At 34.1% G+C, this 23,838-nt stretch overlaps 1 protein-coding gene and 1 long non-coding RNA gene across 3 annotated transcripts in view; one reads left to right on the forward strand and one right to left on the reverse strand.

Moving 5' to 3' along the window:
- LOC141390329 (uncharacterized) overlaps positions 1 to 23,838 on the forward strand; it is a 170,789-nt gene that overhangs the window by 19,939 nt on the left and 127,012 nt on the right. The gene's annotated exons all lie outside the window — the stretch shown is intronic.
- Positions 4,589 to 23,838, reverse strand: part of LOC141390328 (esterase B1-like) — a 64,987-nt gene continuing 45,737 nt past the window's right edge. The window contains exons 2-4 of one of the 2 annotated variants that reach the window (XM_073963246.1): positions 23,504 to 23,822; positions 5,906 to 6,056; positions 4,589 to 5,831 (exon numbers count right to left, since the gene is read on the reverse strand). In XM_073963246.1, coding sequence (XP_073819347.1) covers positions 4,645 to 5,831; positions 5,906 to 6,056; positions 23,504 to 23,822 — 1,657 coding nt within the window. In that variant the 3' untranslated portion in view covers positions 4,589 to 4,644. The remainder of the gene's footprint in view (positions 5,832 to 5,905; positions 6,057 to 23,503; positions 23,823 to 23,838) is intronic. The other variant, XM_073963247.1, reaches the window with a different exon arrangement.

Consider the following 23,838-nt stretch of genomic DNA (forward strand, 5'->3'; position numbering starts at 1 on the left):
GGTTTTGCCAGACTAGCCTCATTATCCCATCGAAATGGCTGGAGTTTGGTATTTTGTCTTCATTGGAGGTATACAACACTGCTGCAGATAATGGTAGTTATAGCATCATGTTTTGATATGACCTCCGTAGAAAGGTAATATGACCAGCCGATTTTTGGTATTTTGAAGCCATCGAGTGGGAGTGCACCTGAGTGAAGAAAAAATAAATCAAGTACACGCTCTTTTTTTAAAACGAGCCCAAATGATTTGCTTGTTTTTGAGTGGGAGTAAAAACGCTTGAAATAGAGCAAATTCTACTCTTGCCGAGTACTCTTTTTGTTTTTGTCGTTCCGTTATTTTATTTGTGTGTTTTCTCCATCCACAGCTGTCACATTGGCAAACTTATAAAATGATTTTTCCACTCGATTTCACTCTTAGATTGAACTCTATTTCGAGTGGGAGTCAACTATTATTTTTCAACAAGGAGTACTCGCGAGCGCTGCTACATAAAAAAAACAGAGTGGAGAGTAAGCTTCTCCTAAAACTCGTAATCTTCGAGTACACAAACTAGTGAGTAAAACGGAGCAAATCGTAGCTCTTGTATCTAGTCTCCGTAGGGTGTATTAAACATTCCTGCGGAGAATTGTTGCTACTGTTCTATTTTGGGAATTTTTAAGGGTTTAGCCTCATTCTAACTAAAATAGCTGTAAATCGACGGAATTTGGTCTAAACAAGTAAGAACATATCAATCAGCTGTGCCGACACAGATATACCCCCAGCCTCCGACCTAAATAAAAGAAGCTAACATAATCCGTCTGACGTCTATAGGGCTTTCTTGAGTTTTTGGGCCAATTTCTCAGGAAGTATGGTCCGTTGTAGTCGATATTCGGATATAATTCAATGCTGTAAGAAATAATACAATGTAGAAAGATTGGACCAGGTGCCACCGTGGTATGCACATCCGTGGTATGCACCCCCGTCTTGCACGCTAAAGGTCATGGGTTCGATTCCCGGCCAGGCAACATCAAATTTCTAACGGTGGCAAAATACCCCTCAGTAATGTTGGCGACATTTCCTGAGTTTTCCAGTCATGTAAAAATTATCTACAATTGGTGTCGTTAAGACATGTCATTCGGACTCGGCGATAAACAGTAGATCCCCATATAATTGAGCTAATATGAATCAGGGTCCACTCATTGATATGAGAGAAGTCTCCATTGTCCAGTCTGGGGTGTTTGTGGAGCAATTACAACGTTCGGACCAAATCGGTTTCTCCCTTCGAGAGTAATAGTACGTATTAAGCAGTTTAGTTGGTGCCGGCAGGCTTTTTTGGGCTTTTGGGCCATTATCTCAGGAAGTATGGACTTGCCACCGAAAAAATGGTCCGAGCTGAGCTGTTAAACTGAACTTTTTTCAAATTTTGTGTAGGAGGTACCCGAAGGATGGGATTAATATAGTCCATATTCCAACCTAATACATTACTACATGAAATAGCACGATGTGTAAAAGTTCGACCAATCAGAAACTCCCTGCGAGAGTTATCTTGCGGATTTGCCATTTTAGTTGGTACCATCAAGGTTTCTTGGAGCTTTTAGGCCATTATCTCAGGAAGTATGGACTTGCCCCCGAAAAATTGTTCTGTCGTATAAAATTCAACACGAGCCAAGAGGAGCTCTTAAATGCAATCAATATTCGAGTACGATTTATGCCTGAAAGTAATATTACCATATGCAAAGTTGTGACCAATTCGATTACTCCCTTTGGGAGTTATCGTGCACACCATTTTAGCGAAAATTTTTTAACTTTTGTGGGGGAGGTACCGGAAGGAGTGGATCGATATGGCCCATCTTCGAACTTAAACTAATTTTGGACAAAATATTTCATGAATGCCAAAACACCCTCTTTACCCGAAAGCTTAGGGTATAACAAAGTTTACCAAATTATATTGAAATCTGTTCAGACTTAGATATTGCTCCTATATATATTTTCGGCCGATTTAATTTATTTACGATTTCTTGTTTTTGACTCGCCAAACACAAAATAAGAAAGACTGGAATTTTGAAAAAGTGACGGAATTTGGTCTAAAATAATCGGCAAATTATATTTACATCGTGGTGGTTTAGGATAACGTACATACACGCAAAAAAAATCGGCCTCTCTAACATATGCCCCAAACATATTTTGCAGCAAACATATATATGTTTGCAACAGTCCCAAACATAATATATGTTTGGGTCTGCAAACAAATATATGTTTGGGTGGAAACAAATATATGTTTGGGTGCAAACATATATATGTTTGGGTGCAAAGATATTTATGTTTGGGTGCAAAGATATATATGTTTGGGTGGAAACAATTTTATGTTTGGGTGCAAACATTTTATATGTTTGGGTGCAAAAAAATACAAACCCAAAAGGCAGAAAAAAAAAACAAACACATGCACCAGTGGGCGCTTACTAAGAGCAAGGGACCGTAAAATTTAATGTAAAACACTTTGAAATGTGTGCTCACTTGCTCTCAGTAAGAACTCACTGGCTATCTCTATAGTATACACATTGAAAGGCAAAAGAACAACAAACACATAGGTACATACAAAATTCCAAAGAAATACATAACACAATTTAATAAAAAAAACTGATTGAAATAATTTGTAAATAGTCACACTTTTAAAAAGGAAAAATATATAGAAACGTAGTTGAACGCTTCTCCTTTGTTCTGAAATAAAACAAATTGTCCTCATAGTTGAAATCATCAGCGGGGAATCGGCATCTAGAATCAAATGATTATGTAATGTAATAAATAAATATGGATATGCCATATTTCAAATATACATAAATAAGTATGTATGTAATTACCAATATTAAATGCGATTTCTTCCTTGTCCAATAAAATATATCCATTCAACTTTCCGATTCAATTATAAAATGTATTGGGCATTTAATTTACTAAAAAGCACAATTTCTTTAAGAAAACACAAAACACTGATTTATTCACTCACTTTACGGTCTTGACTCTACAAAGGCATCTAAACACTGAAGAAAGAAAAAAAATATAATTCATATCATTTCTTCTTTTCTTCTTCTCCTCCTAAGTTGGTTAACAACAAAACAAGAAACACACGAGTTTGACGCATACATGCCACCAAAGCCCCCTTCTTCGCTTCTACGTCTTCTATTACACATTACACACAACTCTTCATTATAAAACAGCATTCCACAGCCGCGAGAGCACTGTTATTACTCTCGTTGACAAACATCCTCTCTCCACCCATGAAAAAAATGTTCTAACATAAAAAATATATTTTACCCAAACATATCAAATTGAGATATGTTACAAAATGTTGCAAACATATATTTGTTTGGACCTAAACATATTATGTTTGGATCCAAACATTAATTTATTTGCAACCGGTCCCAAACATATATTTGTTTGGATCCAAACATATTTCTAACATAAATTTTCTGCGTGTATATAGTCGGCTCCGCCCAAATTTTATCTTTTGCTTACTGGTATTATTTATTAAATTTACAATTTTGATTTCCTAACGATTTTAGACAGTATTCATATTTAAAAAAATAAACATTAAAAAATAATAATAGAACATTGGAGGCGTTTTTTGTTGGGATAGCTTTTCAATTTTGATTTTTCAAAATAGTCTGGATTAATCATATTGTTGTTGTTTTAATATTTAAAACAACTAATTTATTAGTGGAGAAGGTTTGGCATTGCTCGCCAAGGGTAAGGCAGGATCTCATCAGTTCCCTTGTTGAAAAATTACTTCGGAGGAGAAGAAACGAGGGAACTGATGAGATCCAGTGGCGATGACCGAAACCAGTCTGCCCTGCCTTACCCCTTGGCGAACAATGACGAAACTTCTCCACTAATAAATAAGTTGTTTTAAATATTAAAACAACAACAATGGGATTAAGCCAGACTATATTGAAAAATTAAAATAATAATAATAATATTAGCGCTCTCTTAAATTATCTCTTTTAGATTTCGCTCACCACTGATACAGATAACCCTGCTTAGAACGATTAAATTTGTCCCCATCAATTCTCTTTCGATTTTTTTGAAACACAAATAATTGAATATTTCGGAATATTTTTCAAACATTTTTAATGTTAAATCCATGGAATCGTTTTTGGGGACAATAAAGTATAAAAATGAATGAAACATCGGAGGAAACTACTTCATTCTTAATTTCGCTTAAATGTTATCTTGTTCTCTGTGAGCAGGCCTCATATAGATCCATTTTTTGTGTTATAGGCAAATCAATTTCTCTTCTGTTCTTCTCATTATTTATTACATATTATCATAACATAGACAAATAAGAATATAGTTAACTGAAGCTTTTGTTTTCTTATCACAACAGATGTCGCCCAAAAGCTGTTTGTGATTTCAGGTTTTATGATCTTAACTCAACTGAGTCGACTTCCAAAATAATTTATTCTGTTTTTTTGTTAACAAACTAATAAATTAATATTTTGTACATTTTATTGCTTGATCGATCATTTTACAAAAAAGCCCCAACAAATTCGAAAAAAATTTTTGATAGTTTCTTAGTTTCTTCTAGAACCGTAATCTATACTGAATTAGTCAATGTTCATTTTTATTCCTCTTTAAAAATACTTTCGTTTTCTTTATTAATGTATTTAAAGTCATTTATTTTGTAACATAAAATTCATCCCATACTTTTAGTTTGTCGTATGCCGGCAATTCTTTACACTCCAATTGTTCATCCACAATTAAACATTTCGGAACTCCATTAGACTCATCCACCGGTTGCCATTTCACAGAATTGATTTCCTTACAATTTGGATCAGAATTCAATGCAAAACTATACCACATTCCAATCATTTGTTCTATGCAACGATATTCTTTGCAGTTTGTATTGAGCTTCTCTGGTACGAGTCCATAAAAGAAATACGACAATTCATCGGCATGACAGACTCCACGTTCGGAGGCACCACAACATATTATACGAAAATGATTAAAGAATTCCGAATCGAAATTAAAGCTATAACAATAGGTTGGTGCGTTCTTGGCATATTTCATGCGATCTCTTATTGTTCGCAAGGCATCGTGTAAGAACATCTTGTGACTGAGAAGTTCTAGAAATTGGTAGAAGTTGTCTTTGGCATTTGGTTTGTGGCCATCGAAGTAAATTTGTTTTAATTTCAAACCCATTTCTTTCAACTTTTCTCGGCTTTGGGAACGTGTAACACTTTTCGGAAGAAGATTTACAAAATTAGTTAACTCATCTATGAGATAAGGATATTTTTTCACCAGACTAGTATAGAGTAGACCTTCGAATTGTGTTGAACCCAAAATAAAAGGTATTTCATTACCCCATGAATTTTTAATTAATTCTTCGTGGGGTTTACTTGCAATACAATCTGCTGTTACATACGGTTCCACCACAGGCATATAGTTAAGAGTCTCTCCATTGAGTAAATCATCTTTGGTTAACACTTGTAAATCCGGAACAACTAAATCTTTGGCATATTTGTCCTTGATGAATTCATAGATTTTTTTCTCATTCTTATCGCCTGTGTAACCAAGGTGAATAGCATTTTTATAAGCCAAATCACGATTATCAGTATAAGCCCAAGGACAATACACGGAACCTGAATGTAGAATGACTTTGTGGAACAGGCCCTTTGTTTGCTCGGTTAGTGTTAACAGATGGACACACGAAGCACCAGCACTTTGACCAAACAATGTGATGTTGTTGGGATCTCCATTGAAGTGATGAATATTTTCTTTTATCCATTTAAGTACCATGACTTGATCTTTTATGCCGGCATTGCCTGGTATCTGCAGATCTGGATCATCGAAACTTAAAAATCCTGAAAGTAAGAACAAATGATGATCATTGAAATAAATGTTGAGAGAGAAGTGTATAACGCATGCAACTACTTACCGAATATACCCAATCTGTAGTTGAAAGTAACGAGAATAACATCTTTTTGCATAAAGTAATCGGGAGAGTAATAAATGCGGGTAGCTTCGCCAACATGAAAACCTCCTCCATATATCCATACCATTACAGGTAATGGTTGCTCACTTTTCAGCTGAAAAGATCGTAGGTTTTTATTCATTGTGGAATACTTTAAAGATTTTATAATATCTTTAAATTAAAAACAATTAAGAACGTCGTTAAATTCGACCGGGCCGAACTTTTGGTTCCCTTCACCATGAAATATACCGACCTTAGTGGAAAATAGTATTATTTCTCTTACGAAAGTACCAATGAGCTGAATTTTAGGTGAATACATATTGACCGCTGGGAACCCCAAATACCTAATTTTCGGTCAGCTATAAACTTGAAAATACATGAAATCGCCATACCACAAGGTGGGCCTTTGTCCATAATTATTGATGGAGACGTTTTAAATCACTGGGAATCGTAAATGAATGGTACCGTTTTATGGGGCCATACCAAAACATTAAAAACATGTCTGTGTCTGCAATTTTCGGTGTTTTACAACCCTAAATGCAAATGACATCAAACTTCCTTAAATAGAGCGGCACTGTTTTATGTGGGCAGGGACCTACATATGTCCACAACTTATGTCGGAGATATTTGTTAACAGCTGGAACCCTAAATGCGATATTACAGGCAGTTTATGCCAAAAATGTAGACAATAACTTCCACATACCTGAAATTGTACGGTACCTGTATATTGGCGCTATACCACCGACGTCGCCAGTGGCAGGCCCAGGTCCACCCAGGAGATGCACTCATTCGGTAATTTTTTCGCAAATATGCAGTTTAGGTACATGTCTGGGATAGTTTTGAAATTTTTACAGAAGTTAGTTTTTCGTAGATTGCCGAAATATGTCTCCTAGAATAAAAATATAGACCAAAAATTGAATTTGGATATTTTTCCTACAAAAGTTCACCCGCTAATAACTATTAAGCGGGGTACACACCATCAGTTTTGACTGTCAGTTTTGCTCAAATAATCGGTTGCTTGCCAGTGTGGCCTTTCATTTTTTCAGTTATCAGGCAACCACAAAATATTTTGTGGTTGCAGGACAGTTTGACATTTATCGATATTTCCGAAAAATCGACAGTCAAAACTGATCGTGTGTACCCCGCTTTAGGGATAGGTAAGTCGACTTTCGGTTAATCGATTAATCGACTTTTTGCAGTCAAACATCAAAAAATCGTAGTCGACTTTTGTCTGGAGGAAAAAATCGCATTATCTTGTGATCGATTTTCGAGTTTGCCCATAGATTGTGGCAGGGACGTACGCAGGATTTAATTTCGGGGGGGGGGGGGGGCCAACTTGACCAAAAATCATGAAAATTTTATATGTTGTGTAAAACTGTTTTAAAGGGTTTGTTAGTTGATTTTATATTAAATATTGACACAAAGTATATAAATTCAGTAGTATTTAGGGTAAAATTTTAATTTTTTAAAGTGTATAAAATATAAGTCCTCGTATATTTAGAATTGAAAATAAAGTATATCATGTAGGTCTGCGTTATGGTATATTCCAGAATTTTACAACGCCAGACAATTGCAATTGTTTTTGCTATCACAAGATTTTAGTATTTCGAAGATGTTAGATTTGATTTTGAGATTCCTTTTTAATCCAATCCCTATATAACTCTATTCGCGAGTTGACCGAATTAAGTTATACACGGGTTTAATGTGTTGGAGGGTATAGTTCGACCCGAACATAACCCCTTTTTCGACTTCTATGAATTAAATATCTCAAAGAAGAATAACTCGAATCCGCGACTGCAGCTTGGACTTCTATCTCCAGAAATTGTGTCGATAACCTAAGAATACAAACGTCATATTGCTTCTTTACTAGAAGTGATAGAGTCTGTGCAAGACAATTAAAAACGTCAGAAATTTAAAATCGTACTTTACAGACTACGACTCATAGACTACGAATTTCTCACAGTACTGTTTGAGACTTCAAAACTCATAAACTCATGTTGGGCTATGCCCAAGCATGGTTAAACTAATATCCCAGAAACCAATATCAGAAATCAATCGGTAAACTCATAGCTAAATCGCGACAAAACACTTCAAGTCGAAAAAAATTCCATGATTGTTGTTCCGGGTGTATTCTCTGCTTTCGGTGTAATGTTACAGAAGAAGCATTAATTTTTAATTGGACGTGTGGACATTTTTGGAATCGATGATATTAAACACTCAGCTCTTGCAACTTATTGGAACTAGAATTAAAATATTTCTTAAAATTAAATAAATGTATTGCTTCAAATGTTACATAGTTTTGACAAATAACAATTGATCCTTAAAGAATCCCACATAATTATTCGCTAATAATAAGCAAATTAATCAAGAAGGACCACTTATGTCCAAAAGAGTTTTATATTTGTCATAACGTATAATCGGTTGAAAAGGAATTAAAAAAATCCTGAATGTTGAATTCTGAAAAATTTGCCGAACATATGTGCCCACAGCCTGTGTGAATTTGCGACAATGAATAGTTCGAATACGAGCAACACAACCCCAAATTTTGTATACAGAGAGTTGGACGAAAAAAATAATAATAAATAAAAATTGATTTAAAAAAAAATAAGTTTCAGCGTTTTACTTAGAAATGCACTTAAAACTAGAAAATGGAATCTCTCAAATAAAACGCTTGCAGTTTAATTTTGCCACCATTTATAATTTAAATGCAAGCGTTTTATTGGACAGATTCCGTCATGAGAAAGAATATATTTATTGAGGCTAAGCGACAAATTATTTTCTAATTTTAAGTGCATTTCTAAATAAAACACTGAAACTTAATTTTTATTTTTAACTTACATTTTATACATTTTTTGACCACTGAGAAAAAAATTATAGTCAATTTAGGCCGAACATTTAGATAAAAACGTTATAATGTCAGAAATCGTGTAGTACCCCTATATAAAGGCTATACCAGAACCTGGACTTATGTTCCTAATTTTTGGTGGGGAAGTTTCTGTACCATTGGGAACTCCAAATGCCAAGTTAGAGCCAATTCTGGCTAAAAGTGAAGATAAGATCCTTCAAACACTTGAAATCGGGTGGTACCACTATATGGGGGCTACACCAAACCCTGGCCCTATGTCAAAAATTTTTGGTGTGGAAGTTTCTGTACCATTGGGGACTCCAAATGCCAAGTTACAGCCAATTCGGTCAAAAATGAAGATAAAAGCCTTAAAACACTTGAAATCGGGCCGTACCGCTATATGGGGGCTATACCAAAACCTGGACCTATGTCCACAATTTTTAATGGGTACGTTTCTGTACCATTGGAAACCCTAGTTGTCAAAAAACAGCCAATACGGGCTTAAAATGACGATAAAATACCTTAAATCGAGTGGTACCGCTGGATGGGAGCTACAGGAAAAAATGGGTCCATATTGGTTTTGGTTTCATATTCATGTATTGTCATCCAAATCTGAAAAGTGTACAAAGTTTTAGTTCGATTGGCCAACTTCAACCGTGTTAAAAATAAGTTACGAGATTTGAACTAAACACACACCAAATCAAGTTAAATAAAACACTGTAAAAATATCGGAACTTTTGGGATATTTATCTTAACGATTGCAGACCTTCCAAAAAATGCATACATTTGCTAATAAATTTAATTTAGATCAAAGCGCTGAAGTGTTAAACTTTCGCGGAGACGGTACCTGTAGAAATGGAGCAACAAAGTAAATTTTGAAAAGGATATCCTTTCAATAGTTACCGCGCCACAAGCCCTTTTAGTTTGTCACAGCAGTATTTTGAGCTTTGTCAGGAAGCGTGGACTTGCCCACAAAAAATAGGATACAGCAGTAAACAAGACTACAAGTATCAAAAAAAAAAAATGTCCAAAGCATCATCAAACAGTCTTTAAACTGCACTTATGTTGAACTTTTGTGTTGTCCAAACATATTATTTTGGTAATCGTGGTTAATTTGAAAGTAATTTTACGATCGATTACTCCCTTCGAGAGATATAGTATGCACCGTTTTAGCGAAAATTTTTGAACTTTTATGGCGGAGGTACCGACATGACTTAAATTTAAAATATTACGAGATTGAAAACTTTGACCAAATCAGTTAATCCGTTCGACACTTATCATGCGCTCCATCCTGCCAGACAAACAGAGATACAGACAGACGGGTTGTGCTAAAGGCCCTATTATACTGAGCAACACTAAAAATGCAAACAACTTCAAATAGACATTTTTCGTATGGACTTTTTATATCTGGTTCGAATTTTATGGCTTCATCTAAACCAGTCTAAAACCACCATTTGTCTCATTATTTGTTTTACAGTCTTTAGCAATATTGTAGCCCGACCTCAGGCAGCAGAACTTATATGTCATACAAAAAAAAAATCGATTAAATATAGAAACTTTTACATAATTTCTGAAATTCTAGTCAATAGCTGCTAAACCAATGCGAGCTGAACCATGTTACCTTTACAGGAAATTTTCTAAAAAGTGCGCTTAACAATTCATTGGGAACATTGTGAAGATTTAAAATGCTTCCTTCATATTGTTTCAGCAGTATTTTATGTCACTCTTTTTACATCATTTGTATCAAGCACCGTTGACACGAACACATTGGCAATTCGTGGTGAATTTTTGATATATTGATTAATTGATCGTTGAAAAATATTCTAGATACACCGTGATAGAGACATTAGACAACAAATGCATGTTCAGATAAATTGGGTATCACATTCAAGCGAATATTTTTTTCAAAGATATCATGACGACAAATTTGAAAGTTTGGGATATATGGTGCAACCAATGCCAAAACTGTCGCAATTTTAGATATGGCATACATTTTATAGCGCTAATGCAGTTTTTCGATTTTTTGCAAAAATATTTTCTTTGTTCCCTTATTTTTAAGTTTGTTAAAATGGAATGATATGACATGAAGAAGTAATTCAGATTTCATTACAAGTTTCACTCAAAAAGAGAATATTTCCAACCAAAATTTTGAGAACATTTCCTAAAAAACTTATTAATAATGCACATTTTCTGAACAAACTTCAGAAAAATATAAGTTTTCATATATGTTTTCATTTCATTTGAAATCTTCAATCATAAAAAAATGTTTATGAGAAAGAAAATATGTAAGTCCCAATTTACATTGGGCGAGTTTACTTGCGGCAATTGTCATTTTGTAGGAGAGAGGGATGAGGCATATACCTACAAACTGACAATTGCCGCAAGTAAACTCGCCTAATGTAAATTGGGACTATTAATTTGTTACAGTAGCTTAACAAATTTTGTTCGACCAAACCATTTCGATCATAATCGATTTTCTGCGATTATGAACAAGTCGAAAGTCGAGTTTTAAGACAACTGAAATAATCGCAAGACCTAAAAATCGCATTTTTAGTTTTAGACCAAGATCGAAATTCGAAAAATCGATTATTGCTTTCCATTAACTATCCCTAATAACTATCCGATCATTATCCAAAATTGTTGGCATCTTCCTTGACCAAAATTATAACCTCGTGTAAAAATTTGTCAGTATTACACTATAACTGCGAACTCTAGAGTGGTTATGGTTACTAGGCTGTAACTCTGTTATCTGAACACGTACATCAACATAATAGGCATCTATGGAAAGGTCGAGAGATCGTCTTTCAAAAATAACTCACGTGGCCGGCTATAAGATATATATTATTTTTTTTTTTAAATTTTCACACAAAAATTTCGGTCCATTTTACCAGCGATGTGTGATCATCATGTAAAATTGCAAGCTTAAGTTGGGAAATTGCAGTCATGACATTGTTTTATAAGGAGACGATACAGAATTGAATTGAATTTGAATTGTCCCAATTTCAACTTCTATATCTCAAAAGTTGTAGAACCTACGAAAATATAATTAAGGTCAATCTTGTAGATAATTTTGATAGCTACAACATTTTTTTTATTCCCATTTTGATAGGACTTGCGGTTTCCAAGCAAAATCGCAAAAACCTAAACAACCCCTAAAATGTCAACTTGAATCGCGATTTTTTTTAAAAAGCGCTCCGGCGATTTTTTTGTTTTTTGATTTTTCTCATCTATTAACATTGTAGTTTCAGAATCCGCAAAAACTTTCCAGGTGTAAGCACCTTCCATTTAAATTTGATTCAAGAGCACCTTGGGGTATAATTAGGGGTCTATACCAAAACATGGACACGTATCCAAAATTTTTAATGGACAAGTTTTCTGAAAACGATGAATCCTAAATGCCAAAATTCGGCTAATTTGGTCTGAAAATATGGCTAAAAACTTCAAAATACTCCAGATGGGGCTGTACTGTTATATAGGGACTATTTCAAAAGATAGATCAAAGGTTAACAATTTTGGTATATAAGTGTTTGGACTACAATAAACCCTAAATGCCAGATTATAGCTAATTCGGTCTGAACAAGTAAAAAAGTATTAGTCGGCTTTGTCGACAGAGATATACCCTCAGCCTGTGTGAATTGAAAATTACATCTATGCGGTTACACAATCAAAATCATTTTCCCCAATAATTATTTATTTACTAGGTTTCCAGATTATGTGGCCCGTTTTGGACGTACAAATTTTTCGATTAAAGTTCAAAATGTTGCGGAGGAGGTACTTGAAAGAATGCATCGGTATGGCATGACCCATTTTGGAAGTGGATCTTATTTTGGGAGTCATTTCTATTTTATAAATAGCGCGCACTTCAGTCATTTCAGCTGGTCACCGTATAACTTAGAGGTTTTGGACCACTACGTCAGGAAACATGGACTTGTCCATGAAATACATAATATCGCTGTAAACAGGGCACAAGAAGTAGCATCGTAATAAATTTCCAAACGATATTCAAACAGACCTTAAACTGCATTTAAACATAAATATTGAACTTTTGTGGGGAAGATATCCTAATAGAAAACCGATATGTACCATTTTCGAAGTTAAACTACATTTTGACAAAATATGAATAATTAAATATAAATGCTGAGGGTATAAAATGTAGCTAATAACTTCAAAATACCTGAACCTTTATGTGAGGTCTTTACCGAAACGTGGATCGATATAGCACATCTTCGAACTTGATCTGCAGGCAAAGGACGCACTTTTTCAAAATATCAGAGCCCACATCAATATATGTGGATGCTAGAGTGACTACCACAGATGGACTGTGGGACAGATCGATTCAGAATTTTACCTGACCAAGGATAAATGGGGAGTTCTAAGTGAAATCGGACATTCTTGAAATGAAGTGGTTTTTAATTTCTTTTATTTTTTGCTGTGTTGATGCTGCTCCCCAGTAAAACATTTCAGTACATTTTCAGATCTTGTTACCTTACGATTTTGCACTCTGAAAAAGTAGATTGTTTTTATTTTTTCTATCAGCTATCTAATAAAAAATATAAAAAAGTGCAGATTGGAATTCTGTAAAAACTATGTGCAAAGAAATATTCATAACTTTTTTAATATTTTTTTATCAGCTATTAATAAAAATTAGAAAAAAATGCACAGTGGGCTTGGAAGCAATTTTCGCGATTTAATATTTAAATTTAATGTTTGTCAATGATTGCAGTCTTCGATTTTCTTGATTTTTTGTATTAAACTGCGATCAATAACAACAATTCTAAATCCTATTTTGTAGGGGGATTCGAATGATTACAATTTTTTCTTAATTTTTTTAATTTGCCAATACAATTCCTTTATATCAGTGTGTAATATTTGTTATTTTACCAAAAATAAAAAAATGCATTTATTAACATGAGTTTTTTTGTATAATTTAGGAATCTTAAAAACTTAATTTTTTTGTTTTTTTTTTTTAGAATAACAAATGTTTCACACTGGCGTAATTCAAGCGCGTAGCCAGGAATAGTTAGGGAGTTGATTTGTATGTAAAAAATTATAATTATTACGAAAAACAAGCATACGCCACCCCCTAGACCGACCAAAAAGAATTCCTGGCTATTTTTGGCAAATTTTTAAAAATAAAGAAAAAATAGTTATTATCGAATCCCGAATAGGGGGCCACCATGGTGCAATAGTTAGCACGTCCGCCTTGCACTCAGAAGGTCTGCGGTCAGGCCAAGCAACATCAAATTTTCAACGGTGGCAAAATCCCCCTCAGTAATACTGGCGACATTTCCTGAGTATTTAAGCCATGAAAATCTTCTCTACAAGTGGTGTCGTAAGACACGCCATTCGGACTCGGCAATAAAAAGTAGGTCTCATATCATTGAGCCAATATGAATCGGCGTGCACTCATTGATATGAGAGAAGTCTCCCTTGTCCCATCTGGGATGTTTGTGGAACAATTATATATATTATTATTAACATTTTTGTAAATAATTGTAGTTTAATACAAAAAAAAAAAAAAAGAAAAAAACCAAGACAATCGAAGGTACAATCAGTGATAAAAATTGATTTTAAATATTAAATAGCGAAAATTGCATCCAAGCCCACTGTGCATTTTCTAATTTGTATTAAGTAGCTGATAAAACAACAAAGAATACAAAAACATGTTTTCTATTTGGACCAATATTAAAGAATTTATGAATATTTCTTTGCACATAGTTTTTACAGAACTCGACTCCTTCATGGCGCGAAATCTCTGGAACCGTTAATCAAAAAAATCGGAAAATATACTAAAAGGTTTTGCCTACGAGCAACATCACTACAGAAAAAATAAAGGAAATCAGAAACCACTTATTGAAAAATATCCGATTTCACTCAGAAATTCCCATATGTTCTTTATAGAGTCGCAAATAACTATTTCAATGTATTACAAAAAAAAAAAAAAATCCATCGATGAAGGACTATGTTTTTGATGTCCTTGATAAGCCCACAAAAATATATGAATCAAGTCTAATCGGTTTATTAGTTTTCCAGCTAGAGTTTGCACCGATTTAAAAATACTATTTCTACTTATACTTCAAAAAAAAAAAAAAAAAACAAATAAAATTGTTTTCAATTTTTGGAAAGTGATCCTACTTGTCTCTACATTTTAGTGATTTTGATTCAATATTTATCACAAAATGTCTGTCTTAGAACCTGAAATAGAAATAGTAAAATTTAGTAGATTCTTTCTGTTCTGGAACAGACATAAAGAAATAAAAACAAGTAACAAAAGACTATAGTCGAACGGGGCCGACTATCTGATACCCTACTCCACTTTTGCCGATAAGAATAATTTTATTAAACAAGGATAATTTTTCAAGAAACAGTGGATCCTCATTCAGGTTAAGATACAGGCAACATATAAATAATTGCGTGTACTTTAAATTAAATTTCAGATGATATGTGATTAATTAATTAGTGGCAATTGTGATCGATATAAAAAAAATGTCGACTCTATACCATATCGACCACATTGTTGATATCATTTGTATAAAAGATCGACCAGACACTTTACTTTGAGGGGTCTCTTTCATATAAATTAGTTCCACAGAACTACAACATACAGTTTGAAATGTTTCACACAAGATGTATGTATAGCAGTGTTCACCAGCAACAACAAATTCAACCGCTGCGTTTGTGTTGGGCACACACACGAGATTATCTATCCCTCTCTAGATAAACATCGTGTGCGTTAATTCATTGCTAAAACAAAGAAGATAATCGGTGGTGAGAGAAGCTTTGAAACCCACCACAATTTAGATTGTGTGTGTTCACACAGACACGGCTCGCCAGCCCAGTGGTGATTAACACTGATGTATAGTCCATTTGACTAAATAGGATTTTCTCTGTCGCGATTCCGACAATTTCTTTACCATCATATAATGACAATTTGTCGGATGGAAGACGGACGGGCCTGACCATGTGATAGGGTACCACTATATCTCCGCGGAATTTCTTTTCCATGATTGCGACTTGTTGCTGCTGTCCGGTCATATATACATAGCATTATGTACATTGCTAGAAGATCCAAGAGCTAAATTTTGTATTTTACACAAATTATATGAAGATTGGTACCACCAAATGTGTATCTAGAACCAATATTCCGAGGTCTTACATGATTTTTTTTTGGTAAAACAAACATAATGCCCTCAACACATTGTGGTGTAGGCCATGATACATAATAAGAAATTGAATGAACATTTCTGCCAAAGTCAGGACTAAGAATTTTCTGAATGAGTTGTTATATCCATGTGTGACAGTCGTAATCATTATAGTTTATATATCTTAATATGTTATAAAACAAGAGTTTTTCGAGGTTGAGGTCCTTTTCGTTATATTTATGTGGGAACTGGGTATAAAATACGTACTACACGTAGTGGTATAACATATTAAAATACAACTCTACATGTCAAATATAAAATGTAAACCCGCCTTCTATATTTCAATAGTAGTTTTAAAGCTTTTGTATTTTTATTTGTCATTGTGAATTAATATCTTTTAATATTGTGATTGATCTTAAAATTTAAACTTTAACTGACGAAATGCAACACTGTGAAATATATTTAATACTACTAGTTTAAGCAACTGCAAAGTACTAATTTAATCATATGATACTAGAGGCTTCTCATGAGTTGTACCTAAATAGAGTGAATCTCAAATTTAATCACTTTGCAATCGGCATTTGAACCACTTGTAGTCTCGTCCATTCTTGTAAAATAAATTTTTGGCAGCTAGAATGATTTCCATTGTTGAACAAGCAAAGCAGGAACATCAATTCCGAAAACTAATTGTTAGGATTTTATAATAAATAAAGCAATGTTTAAATAATTCACTAACATTATTACATGTGTTTTAATAAAATCCTACATTTATTTCATTTTCCGATATTTCGAAATTCTATGAATTTCATTCATCTTCAGGGAAATGTTGTGTAAATACTAAACATTTCCCTGAAAATAATACACAACATTTCCCTGAATATGAAATTCATAGAATTTCAAAATATCGGAAAATGAAATAAATATAACGAAAAAGACCTCAAGTTCCAAAAACACTTGTTTTATTAACAATAAAAAGGTCGACAAACAAAAACAATCATTAATGCGTTATATTTACTAGAAGCATGACTTAAGGCACCAAAATTTCGAGGTATAACATTATGTTTGACCAAAATCAAAAATTATACGGAAATTTAAAGACTCTCAGCATCACCTAGATTATTCCGATTACCTTCAATGTAAACGCGTTGAATTTCCCTGTCGAGGTTTCTGCACCATGACAGGAACAATTTCTTTATAATGAAAGCGATATTTTGTACCATGAAATAATAATGTAGGTTTTTACACAAAAAAAAAAAAAAAACTAAGGAACCCACCCACCTCTATATTAGGAAGCAGTTCCGTTATCAAACCGCTGCATTATTACAATAAGCAATAAGTAAAATATCCCAGCCAGCATTTGGAAGATTGTTTTTCCAAAAATCACATTGCGGAGTCTTTTTGGAGTCCTTTTGTTGATCAAAAACTGATTAAGTCGCTTGTATGATCAGAAAGGGACTCGAAAGCGACTCCCTGTAATGATTAAAAAGAGTTCAATTTAAAATATAACAGCAATTGTGTAGCAATCACAAATAAATCATTGATGCGTTTAAAATGTGATCATTTTATGTCACATTTTGATCATCTGAAGATTGAAAAATGCTTTATCAAAAAAAGGTCATGCAGGTGTTTGAAAAGTGATTAGAATTTTGTATCTTGTGATCATATTTTGAACAGCTAGGTGATTAAACACTGATTGTTTTGTTTATTTCCAAACATAACGGGTTGGTTGTTTATAATTCTCATATACACTTTCTACAAAACTTTGGTATAAATATCACGTATAATATTATGAATATTGACAAAGAAAACACATGTACAGGTTTTGCCAAGTGAAATGAAGAAAGTGAATGAAGAGACAGTATACTAAAGGGATAATTAAAAGTCATAACAAAGCAGAAAAGAAAACAAAACAAAGGAAAGAAACAAAAAACAATGAAGAATAAAAAAGAAAATTCTTTTAATTTTTTGTCTGATAAAGACTCATAAATGACTCACAAAAGACTCGTAAACGATTATAAACATGTCTCAAAAAAGGCTCGAAAAAGAGTCACAAATTAATCAACAAATCACCAATAAATGATTAAAATGCGACTCGAAAAACACTTTATATACCATCAGAAAATGGGCAAAAATGACTCGAAACTAATGCAGAGGAAGACTCATTTGTGATTTGTTTAGAAGAGTCGCCTGAGGTTACGTTTTCCTCCCGACAAAGGAGTCATTTATGATTAGAAAATGAACTCATATTCCAGCTTTTTAATCGTGCAGTCGGATCAAAAAAGACTCGAATTTGATTAAAAATTTCAAAAAATGCTGGCTGGGATCAAATGTTAATTTTGTCTATATAAAGCACCATTCGATTATTATCCAAAAATAAATGCTATCTTCATTGACCTAAACTCTTACCTTGTGCAAAATTTTGTTAGCATTGAACTATAACTACGACATTTTCGTGATTATACCTTCAGCCTTTAGGCTATGAAGGGTATATACACTTTCATACGGGCAAAATGTGCCTCATCGAAATAATGGTTTTAGACCCCAAGTATGTTTGGACGAAATGTGTTTCAGACAATTTGGAGTCGATTGAGCAATGTCGGTCCGTCTGTCTGTCTGTCTGGCTGGCTGGAGCGCACGATAACTCTCGAAGGGATGAACCGATTCGGTTCAAATTTTGGCTTTCGTAATATTTTGTCCAAACTTAGTTTTAGTTCGAAGATGAGCTATATCGGTCCACTCCTTCCGGTACCTCCCCCACAAAAGTTCGAAAATGTTCGGAAAAATTGTGCGTACGATAACTCTTGAAGAGAGTGGCCTAATTGGTCCATACTTTACACATCCTAATATATCTACCAGATATAGATCAGGTTCAAATATGGACTATATTTGTCCACTCCATCCGGTACCTCCCACTCAAAATTTCGGATACATGTTCACTTTAAGACCTGCTTTCGAATCACTTTGATTTGTGTTGAAGCAACTTGCATTGCTGCCTCAATTGCGATGGTAAAAGTTGTTTCAGGGTCAAGTTCATACTTCCTGAGTAAACATCCCTGAAGTTCTAAAAAACCCCTATGGTACCATATGTAGTGGCTGGAGATCCATTATTTTTAGTATCTCCTCCGCAAAACTTTTGATATTAAATCCTAATCAACATTTTTGTCAGTTCAAACGCCCAAAATTTTTAAAACTCTCTAAATACATGCGTTTTTTGGAAAAAAATTGTTTCAATATACACAGGCTGAGGGTATATCTCTGTCGGCAAAGCCGACTGATACTTTTTTACTTGTTTTAATACACTACGCACTATGAGACCCCTTTACACATTCTCTCTGCCATCTGACCACCTACGTCAACATAATTGACATCAGTGGAAAGGTCAGTAGTTCCCCTTCCAAAAATCACTTACTGGACCAAATTTCGTGACGATCAAAAATCAAAGTGATTCGATATCAGGTCTTAAAGTGAACTTAACCGAAAATTTGTGAGGGAGGTACCGGATGGGTTGGACAAATATAGTCCATATTTGAACCTGACCTATATTTGGTAGATATATTAGGATGTGTAAAGTATAGACCAATTCGGCCACTCCCTTCAAGAGTTACCGTACGAACAATTTGTCCGAACATTTTTGAACTTTTGTGGGGGAGGTACCTGAAGGAGTGAACCGATATAGCCCATCTTCGAACTTAAACTAAGTTTGGGTAAAATATTACGAAAGCCAAAATTTGTACCGAATCGGTTTATCCGTTCGAGAGTTATCGTGCGCTCCAGCCAGCCAGACAGACGGACATTGCCCAATCGACTCCAAATTGTCTGAAACACATTTCGTCCAAACATACCTTGGGTCTAAAACCATTATTTCGATGAGCCACATTTTGCCCGTATGAAAGTGTATATGGTAATATTCAAAAATGTTTTACAATCGTTGAAGTTGAGATTCACCATTTAATAAGTCGCGAACTGTCAATATATTTTATGCAATATGAATATATTTATATTAATTGAAGTGTTTTAGCCGGGGTCGCATAAAATGAACCATAACAAATAATTTATGTGGAAGCTGTAACATTAAAAAATGGGTAAAAATGTGTTGAAGTTTACACTTTTTTGTATTCTTTCTTGATTTCTGGTCAAACCACGGAAAATTCAGACCTGAGCTCAATGAAAGAATTGAAGAATACCCCTTGGGCAACATGGTACTAATGTATGACTTTTCGATATATACACTGCATCCCCCTAAAATCGATGCTGACATTTTGAAGTTTTGAAATTTCTCAAATAGAACATTGGTGGCGTTTATTTAATTGGGATAGCTGTTACAATTTTGATTTTTCAAAATAGTCTGGCTTAATCCCTTTTGTTGTTTTAATATTTAAAACAACAAGTTTATTAGTGGAGAAGGTTTGGCATTGTTCGCCAAGGGGTAAGGCAAGGAAGACTAGTTTCGATCCACGCCACTGGATCTCATCAGTTCCCTTTGTTCTTGTTTGTGGATATTCTCCACCGAAGTTATTTTTCAATAACTTCTTCAACAAGAAACTTTTTATACCCAAACATCAATCGTCAGCTCGAAGTATAAACGTAAACAAAGAAAAACCTTCAATGAGAAGTTTTTCTTTGGTAACCTAACACAACTCCGACGAAAGTGTTTACGAAACAAAGCAAACCTTCTTCCACTCGTATGTGTCGTTGATTTTTCAACAAATGCACATACCCAAATGCTGTTTGGTAGCTTATATACCAACAACACACAAAACCGTGCCAGTGTTTCTCAAATAGAACATTGGTGGCGTTTATTTAATTGGGATAGCTGTTACAATTTTGATTTTTCAAAATAGTCTGGCTTAATCCCTTTTGTTGTTTTAATATTTAAAACAACAAGCCTTACCCCTTGGCGAACAATGCCAAACCTTCTCCACTAATAAACTTGTTGTTTTAAATATTAAAACAACAAAAGGGATTAAGCCAGACTATTTTGAAAAATCAAAATTGTAACAGCTATCCCAATTAAATAAACGCCACCAATGTTCTATTTGAGAAACACTGGCACGGTTTTGTGTGTTGTTGGTATATAAGCTACCAAACAGCATTTGGGTATGTGCATTTGTTGAAAAATCAACGACACATACGAGTGGAAGAAGGTTTGCTTTGTTTCGTAAACACTTTCGTCGGAGTTGTGTTAGGTTACCAAAGAAAAACTTCTCATTGAAGGTTTTTCTTTGTTTACGTTTATACTTCGAGCTGACGATTGATGTTTGGGTATAAAAAGTTTCTTGTTGAAGAAGTTATTGAAAAATAACTTCGGTGGAGAATATCCACAAACAAGAACAAAGGGAACTGATGAGATCCAGTGGCGTGGATCGAAACTACTCTTCCTTGCCTTACCCCTTGGCGAACAATGCCAAACCTTCTCCACTAATAAACTTGTTGTTTTAAATATTAAAACAACAAAAGGGATTAAGCCAGACTATTTTGAAAAATCAAGTTTTGAAATTTGGGTTTTTTGAATTTTTCTTGTAATAGGGGGGCGCAACCAGATAATTACCCAAACTATTTATTCGATTGTAGAACTCGTGATTCCACGTCGTTTGATGTATATCTCATGAGTGTGGTTCATACAGCTTCCTATTAATAGGAGTCCGAAGTCGAAATTTTGGTGCGTAAATTTTTTTTAAAAACCTATTTTTTGGCTTCAAAATTTACAACTGTGACTCAGGTACCCTTGAACCCCGCGTGATTTTAGTTTCTTTACGCGCCGGATCTAATGAGCCCTTCCGCTTTCAAATCCATCCACTAACACGGCGGTTATAGATACCTTGAAACTAGGAAATTCTGCAAAATTATATTTTGACGATTCCGCGCATTGAACCGCGATTTTCTTTGGTTATTTTTACATAAACGGAATCCTTTATACGCGATTATATTATTTTCCAAAACCGTGTGGCATAAATTACCGAGATTCTGGAGTAATATTCGTATTTCGTATAAAATAGAATTTGGTAGCACATCCGCGGTTCTTGACCAATTTGTTTAAAATTTGTTATAATGACGTATTTTTTATAGGCGGTCACTGAAATCGGATGCGCCTTATAATCTTATGTACATCTCGCAATTTTTACCCACATAAAGGTTTTTTGAACAGTAAGATGCAGCTGACGGCACATTTTCGCAGCTGAATGAAAAGTGGAAAAATCGCTACATATTGATAGAGATGCACTCGCTGTATCTGAAAAGCGCATGCGCCTTAACTGATTTTAACGAATTCGCGAATTATACGCTTTTTAACTTTTATGTTTTTTCTTTGGTTGTAATTTCAATATTTCTTTCTGTTTCATAATCCTATTGTTTATCAAAGTAAGCAAATACACTTTCGGGTTTGTCATCGCATTTTCCCTGAAGAAGTAATAGCGAAGTCCGTCAGTCATTGTATCGAAATTTAGCGAAATAGTAGAATAACTCCCAAAAATGTTTTTTCTATTTTTCGTATTAAACAAAAAAATATACTTTTGAAATAATATTCCAACAATAAGTTTTCGTCTTTTGTTGTTGCTGTGATATGGCAGCAATAAATCCTATCGTTAAAATTTTGGCATCATACGAGTATTTTTCTACGCGTTGTCAAGGATCTGTACGTATTTTTAATTTATTTTTTCGAGTTTTATTTGGACTCTAAATTAGAATAAATTAAATTTACTCCAAGATTTTTTCAGTATTTTTTGATTTTCAGCGAAAATAGAAATACATTTAGTAAATATTTAGGCATCTACGGATAGATATTAAATGCTGTTAACGCTTTATATATTACATCTTCTTATTACAACAAAAATGGAATTTTTAAATATAAGTTCTTTATAAGGGAATAAAACCCCCCATAACTTTGGAGCGCAGCATCCAATTTTGTGAACGCGAACAGATTTGAAACCATGACTTTTTTCTTAATCTATATTCCAAAAATTGCGGATGTGCTCGCAAAAAAATTTTTAAAATTTCTTCCAATGGAATTGCAAAAGAAATTTGAAATTTACCATATACCCTCGTTAGCATAAATGCTGAGGGTATGAAAAGTGGCAATAAATGTTGACAACACTGTTGCTATAGCGACAACTTTTTGGTTTTTAACTTACCGACAAATTTGGTTAATACCGAAATTATAAGCATTTCAATTTTACTGATTTTTGTAGGTTATTCGAAAAATGAGTTACAGAATTCCACTGCTGAACCGATATTCCACATTTGTTTATCAATCGCATAATAAATACGCTCTGCAGGAGTTTTTATCAGCTCTTATCATATATTTTGCCTAAGTAAGCCGTTTAATGGCTAAGTAAATTATTTAATTGCCCGCTAGCACCGCCCGATTTTCTAGTATACTCCCACAGTTTGACACTAAGCCCACCTGATTGTTATGTTTGTTGTCAAAAACATTATTGTGATTTAAAATACAAAGAACCTCAGATCACAATAATATGAAATCTCTTATGTTTGTTGTAAAAAGTTGTTAACAGAACTCTGAATGGCCGACCTTCTATAGGTCTTGTATGTTCCCTTATTCTATTTCTTGCATATTCTCACCTTTTTCGTGTATACATTTAAATACAAACAATCTTCGGATCCCTCTATGCGTTTCGTCACATAGTCATGTTGCACAGGCTTTGAGCGACACTTTGTACAATCGAGAATACCTTGCCATGGTTCCGGTGGTTGGGGTGCACGAAATCTCAATTCTCCCAGTGGTGGTTTTGCGAATGGTATACCCTCAAACGAATAATATTGGCCATGTTCACGATACACATTGTTAAATTTACAGCCTTTTACTTGGCCATATGATGTCTGGACAGTTTCAAATTCTTTTGTGGCCAATTGATATTGTTCAAGATGATGTTTCACAAATCTGTAATGAGGAAGGA

The sequence above is a fragment of the Musca autumnalis genome, unplaced genomic scaffold (assembly GCF_047663935.1).
Source record: "Musca autumnalis isolate F117 unplaced genomic scaffold, ASM4766393v1 scaffold_1, whole genome shotgun sequence".
Lineage (NCBI taxonomy): Eukaryota > Metazoa > Arthropoda > Insecta > Diptera > Muscidae > Musca > Musca autumnalis.